Consider the following 6455-nt stretch of genomic DNA (forward strand, 5'->3'; position numbering starts at 1 on the left):
CAGGATCGCCTTCCTAACTTCTGGTAGTTGGTCTGCCCTCATTTCTGTTAGTCATTAGTCTGTTTATCTTTTGCAGTTTTCAAGATTTTGCTAATGCATTGTTAAGTCTTAGAAACCGTAATTATTAAATTGAAAAGGTTTTATCTCCTGGCTCACTTAATTTATATAAACTAAAAGTTTTGTTACGGAAAATATAGGAAAAACACAGTGACTTTCAGTTGCATATAATCTCACCGTCCAGAAATAACCACACTTAGTATAATGGGGGCGGGGGTGGTGGTGGAAATCTGTGTCCTTTATCTAGTATTTATGTGTTAAGGTTTGTTTTTTAAAAGCTACGTGTTCTTTCTGAACAGGGAGGCCTCGTGGGTCTGGTAGATTACCCCGATGACGATGAAGATGATGATGAGGATGAAGACAAGGACGACGCGCTACCATTGGCGAAGAAAGCAAAGTTCGAGTCGTAATAACGGCAACTGCCTGTGATCAGTACCTGTTGAGAAAACTGGTTCTCCACCCCTCCCCCCTACAAAATCCACAACAGAGCAGCGGTCTCTCGTGAATGACTGGTCCGGATCAGCCTCGCACACTTGACTCTGCTCTTCAAGTGCCAATTCAATGGAGCAGGAGGAGGGGATACTCTACATTTAGGGGAAAGACTTAAGCCTTTGAGCTCTCCAGCTTGGACCACACATTGCCCTTTTCTCAGGGAAGGAAATGGAAACAAAAAGCCAACAGGGCAGGGGTTTTGTAAGTGGAACTCTGGATTGGCTGGTCAGTTGCTACAATCAGAGTATGCTTTCTCGGACCATGTTTGAGACTCAGAAGAATAGGCTTTTGTGCCGTAATTCTTCAGTAGTTAAGAATGCCAGCAGTTTCTTTGTATAAAGAGACCTGCCTTTAAAATCATACATTCTGAACATTTTAGTCAAGCTACAACAGGTTTGGAAAACCTCTTTGGGGGAGGGGCGAATATAAAGTTTCCTCTTTTTTATCTGTTCCCTTTGCCCTTCAAACTGCAGATTTTTTTTTAAAGTGGGGATTTGTCCCTACTTGATTAAAGATTGAGTGGAATTCTAGATGTGGTCATTTGTGTCATAATTTTTTTTGTTTCATTTTGTTTTTGATTTTTTCTCCCCTGAGTGTATGCTTAGTTGTTGAGTATATATATTTGGGACCATTAAAACTTTTTTTGATGTAATATAACCTAACGTCGTGCTGGTACCTGTTTTACCATGTGTAATTTTTGTTCACATCACAGTTCTTAATTTGTTTAGAGTTTTATGAAAGATGGTATAGTTTTTATTGACAAAAACAAAGTAATCTTACAACTATGTGCATACAAAAGCAATACTATTTTGTGACTAAATATTTTATATTAAAATTTACATCAGCAGCTGTCTCGAGAATTCAGGGAAATAGAGTGGAATTTAAAATTTCAACAGTTTTGTTAAACCTAGAAACGTGAAATTAGTATTCCAAAGAGATTCTGAAATTTCGTATCTTGGGAAAATGACGGTACATTAAATCAAAATTGAGGCTGGATGATTTAAAAATAACATTTGACTTTTGAATAATAAAAAGAAAAGTGAAGAGTAAGAGAAACTGTATTAGTTGTATGTTTCTTTTTTTTTTTCTTTTTCTTTCACCACTCCCTTTGGAATACCAGCTGGAGTTGTACGTGGTGGTTCCTAAATAAATACTTGGCCAGAGGACCACCAGCCAGTCCCTTGTTACAGCAGTGTTTTTAAATAGGTTCTTTTTATTGTCTTAGGTGTGCTAAAAATTCTAAGGAAATGAAAAATACTTTAATGTCACATTCCCTCACTTTTTTTATAACCTTTTAGAACTTACTGAAGAATGTGTTTGCAAATGTGAATAAAAATCCATACCCAGGAAAGGATACTATTTTAAGTATCATCTATTTTAACTGAGTGTCTAACAAGCACTGTGTGCTTCTAGTCTTCTCTTTTGCTTAGTCCTCCGTACATTTTAACGTGTGGTACCAAGAACAAGGTTATACTGAATAGCGGATAGAAAACCAGAAAGTGATAACTTGCTGTAGTCATAAAACAAGTTTTATTGTTGGCTGATTATTTTTTTAACAGAAATTTTAGGTGCATAATTAACTATAAGAGTTTAAGTGTATCTACTACAGTATAGAGCTGCTTGTGAGCCCCAAGTTCTGGCTATTAATAATTGAAGTTAATCAAGTTATCTTGAAAATAAAGAGAAGAAAGATCTTAAGTTTAATTATATTACGTCTTCCTTTGTGCCTTAACCATACTGACTTTCCTGGCTGGGCTCTCGGAGCACTTGGCCTGGTGTGCTGAAGGTTCTTGAGGGGAGGGGCATCCCTTGCTTTCATAAATTCTGATCCAATATTTTTAAAAAGGTACTGACTATTGGCCTTCAACAAGAGATGCCCCTTCACTGATAGACGGTTGCATTTTCTTAGCTATTAGTGATTACAGTGACTGAAGCAGAAAATTGACACAAGTTGCTTTAACAGAAATTAGGTCTACAACAGCTTGTCATTTCATAGAACTTAGCAACAAATTGCTAGAAAGACGACACTGGAATTGACAATCCACCTGATTCAGAAGTCTGAATCTCGAACAGATACTGTCTGATTTGGTAACGGATGTAAACATCATGGTGTGAACAGTTATAAATCGTTATTTTCCATTTTAATGATATGTATTGGTTCTTTTGCATTTTGCAATGTTGAAAATGAAAATAATTCACTTCCCATTTGATTACCCAACAACTTCTGACAAAGACTTGTAATTAACTACAGGAAACACCTTGATGTCCTGTCTTATCCAGAAATGCTACCCTGGCTTTTTGTTGTTGTTGTTGTTTGGATAGAATTGAAGCCTGACTAAAGTTTTTCCCCCTGACTGTACTCAAATCCTGCACATAATTTTCTCTGGGAGTCAATTTTTGTGAATTTGGACATGAAGGAGAGGCATGGAATGGGGGAACATTCCTTTTGTTCTTGACTGATTTAAAGCAGTAATCTTTATATAAAGTGTGCAAGATTAGAACAGCAAGCAGTTTAAACTGGAAGATATTTTTAAGTGGAAAACGAAAACTTAAGTCAACAGAGTTCTAGTATTTACCATAAATAACTGTTTAAACTGCACGGTCAAAATCACTTTTGAAGGAAAGATCAGGACCTTCAGAATTCTTAATATATATAAGGTTATATTAACTTTTTCTGCCCTAACATCCATTTTGAGCACAAGGGGATTATAAAAACGTTTTTACGGGACGGACTGTTGTCTGCCATGACACTGAGGAAACATGAAGAAGTGGGGCAGTGTCTGCTCTGCTACCTGTGGTACTGATTCCTCTCTTTGGCTTTAATGTTTCCTCTTGGCTCTTGGGAATGATAACTAAAGGAAACTGCGTGTAGAACGCCTCTCTTCAGATAGATAAATGTCTACTGGAGTTGGAGGTCTTGGTCCTTAAAATAGCCCTGGTTGGAGAGACCAATTTCCTTGACCTTTTCGCTGTCCTAGGTAAGTTCTGTGGACTCGGGAAATACAGATTTCTCCAACATGATGCTAAATGGGTTTTGGTTTAACTTACATTCCCACTGTTTTAAAGAAAATACTCTGGTGTATCACATTCTACCTACCCATTGAATGGACCCTTTTCTGTCCTTGTGTTTCCTCTTAGGTAAGAAATCCTAAAGCACATGGCGTTACAGAGGCCAAGGTATGGAGAAGACCGCGGATAGCAGCAAATACTGCCTTTCCATCCCCTGATAGCTCCCTTCTTCACCCCTTAAATGCTGGGAATCTCTACTGCCTCCCCATGGGTGCCCGTCTTCCCAAACTCCAGCTAGGGCACCTTCCTTTGCTGTCCCTGACCCAGTCATGCACGCTGTGCCCTAAAGACTGCCTCACCCCGTCATGTGCCCTTCTGAGTGCTCTTCCTGCCTCGCCAGCTGATAAACGTACATTCATCTTTCAGCGTTTGGAAGCGTGCCCCTGACCCTGTTTCTTCCTTGAGGAAGAGGTTTATGCCCTTTTCAGCTTTGTTGCCATAGTAGCTAGTGTGACACCCAGCCCACAGATGGCCCTCCAAAATGTTTACTGGGTGAATGAAGAAAAGACTGAGTAACGTGCACACAGAATATACAGACTGGGAAAGTTTTGGCTGATGCCCTTATGGTCAAGAATGAGTCAAACTCTTGACTCTCTAAGATTCCCTCTTTGTGGATGTAAAGGGAGAGCTTGAGGACCTTTGTCCTGTCCTTTGTACCTTTGGGCCTTAGGTTAGTAATACCAACAAGGGGCAACTTTAGTTTACAGAATTACCCCCATATAGAGCCATTTCAGCAACTCCTAAAATTCTATTTAAGCTTTCCTGGTCTGTTCCCTGGCTCCAGCACCTTTACCTCATTAACTATGCCGCTTACTGGGCCTTTGGATCATAGATCGTCTGTGTAGCCTCATAGCGCTGGACCCCGCCAGGAGCTACCGATTCCACAGAACACTCAGCTGCTGGGATCAGACGTTCATTAAATCTCACTCTCTTACTAAACGTTCGCATCTCAGTTTATCTCCTGGAATGTGAGATCCGAGAAGCGGGCCCAGATGCATGTGATTCTCTTCGTGCGGCTAGCGGTATCACAATACAGATGACAGGCAGGTAGACACGGAGATAGTAAATAGGTCAGAGGGATTTCCTGTGTAGAATCAATTGATACTTGCCAGGCATGATAAAGAGCCTGGAAAATGTAATCACTCAAAACTAAAGCACTTCACTTCAGCATTAAGTATCTTTTCACAGAATCTGTTTTTGTTGCCTTGCAGAAAACAGATTGACCTGACTTTAATGTTACTGTAATTCATAAAGAAATTGCTACTTCGGGTTTTCTTATCCTAAACCGTAAAGCACAACTCAAGAGGAAGAGAAGGAAATAATGAGACGGTTCATTAAATACCCTCCAAGATGGTTCTGTCGGGTTTGTGCTGTGAGGTGGGAGTCCCATCAAAAACACTAAGAGCCCGGAAAAATTTAGCTTTTAGGATTGTAGGGTGGCTTTCAAAACGTTTAGGTGAAGAATGTGAGGAACAGCTGTGAGTGAAAACGTTTCACCCAAATCCACCCTGCCCCCACTGAAGCCTTTCTGAGAGCCTATTCTGGAAAGGTAATAGGGGTTGGGTGGGATGGGTGAAATAAACCAAAGAGGCTGAGGGAGTACTCAGGAAATTTCATAATCTGTGCTCCATGCATGCTGACTGATCGATGGAGTCGAAGAGCAGATTTCTTGGTAGAAATTGGTGAAAAGTTGAGAATATAGACCAAGTATTATAGAAACAGCATAGTCAGAAAGGCCTGGGTTTGAATTCTCACTCTGCTACTAAGACCTTAGGCAAGTTCCTTGAGCCTTGGTTTCCCCATCTCTCATGGAAGTAACATCACAACACAAGTGTAAGGACTTCAGAATAGATGTGTGTGTAGAGAGAGAGAGAGAAAGAGAGACAGCAACTCTCCCAGTGGCAGCTACTCAATGGATGGTAGCTAATGTGTTATATTAACATGGTCCACACCCAGAAGGAGATGGCTATGGTGTGAACCCTTCACAACCCAAAACTGCCTGTTTTTAGAAGTCACTCATAATCTCTGCAGTGCAGGGCTCGGTATACAATATACTGGTTAAGATTATACATCCAAGAATGGCACAGTAAGGGGCTTGGCAAATCCTCCCTCAAAAAGCAATTTAAAAACTGGGCAAAACTGTCAGAATGAACCATTTCAGGACTTTGGAAGTTAGTCAAAGACATATAACAAACTGAAAAAAGTTGATTCAAGAATCTCAGTAAGAGGGGGCACCTGGGTGGCTCAGTTGGTTGAGCGTCTGACTCTTGATTTCAGCTCAGGTCGTGATCTCATGGGTCATGGGTTTGAGCCCCATGCCAGGCTCTGCGCTCCGTGGGGAGCCTGCTTCAGATTCTTCCTCAACCTTCTCCCTCTGCCACCTCCCCCTTCAAATAAATAAATCTTTTTAAAAAAAAATCTCGGCACAGTGAACAGTCTGTGGCATTTTGGTCTGGGGTTCCTCCCGTCTCCACCCTCCCCCACTCCCTCAGCTCAACCTGCTGGTAGTCCTACCAGCACAGGACAGCTGTGAACTCACTGTCACAGCTGGGAGTGGCTCACTCGGACTGCAGGAAAACACACATACTCGCCTGTTCACAGAAACAGTAGCTTGACCAAGAAAAAAAAAAGAGGATTCAAATTATTAAATTCAGAAATGAAAGCCATTTGGTTGGGGCCGTTGTTACCAACTTTATAGAAATAAAAATAATTATACAGGAATTTTTTTTTTTTTAATTTTAGATGTGTGGGCATGCAAGTAGGGAGGGGCCGAGGAAGAAAGAATCTGAAGCAGACTCTGCACTGAGCGGAGCACGGAGCCTGATGCGGGGCTTGAT

General features: G+C 40.8%; 1 protein-coding gene across 2 annotated transcripts in view; it reads left to right on the top strand.

Annotated features, from left to right (window-relative positions):
• Nucleotides 1-1599, top strand: part of PPP4R3A (protein phosphatase 4 regulatory subunit 3A) — a 38314-nt gene extending 36715 nt beyond the window's left edge. For both annotated transcript variants that reach the window (XM_026515443.4, XM_026515444.4), the window contains exon 15: nucleotides 357-1599. In XM_026515443.4, coding sequence (XP_026371228.1) covers nucleotides 357-467 — 111 coding nt within the window. In that variant the 3' untranslated portion in view covers nucleotides 468-1599. The remainder of the gene's footprint in view (nucleotides 1-356) is intronic.
• The last annotated feature ends 4856 nt before the right edge of the window (nucleotides 1600-6455 follow it).

The sequence above is a fragment of the Ursus arctos genome, unplaced genomic scaffold, assembly GCF_023065955.2.
Source record: "Ursus arctos isolate Adak ecotype North America unplaced genomic scaffold, UrsArc2.0 scaffold_25, whole genome shotgun sequence".
Taxonomy (NCBI): Eukaryota; Metazoa; Chordata; class Mammalia; order Carnivora; family Ursidae; genus Ursus; species Ursus arctos.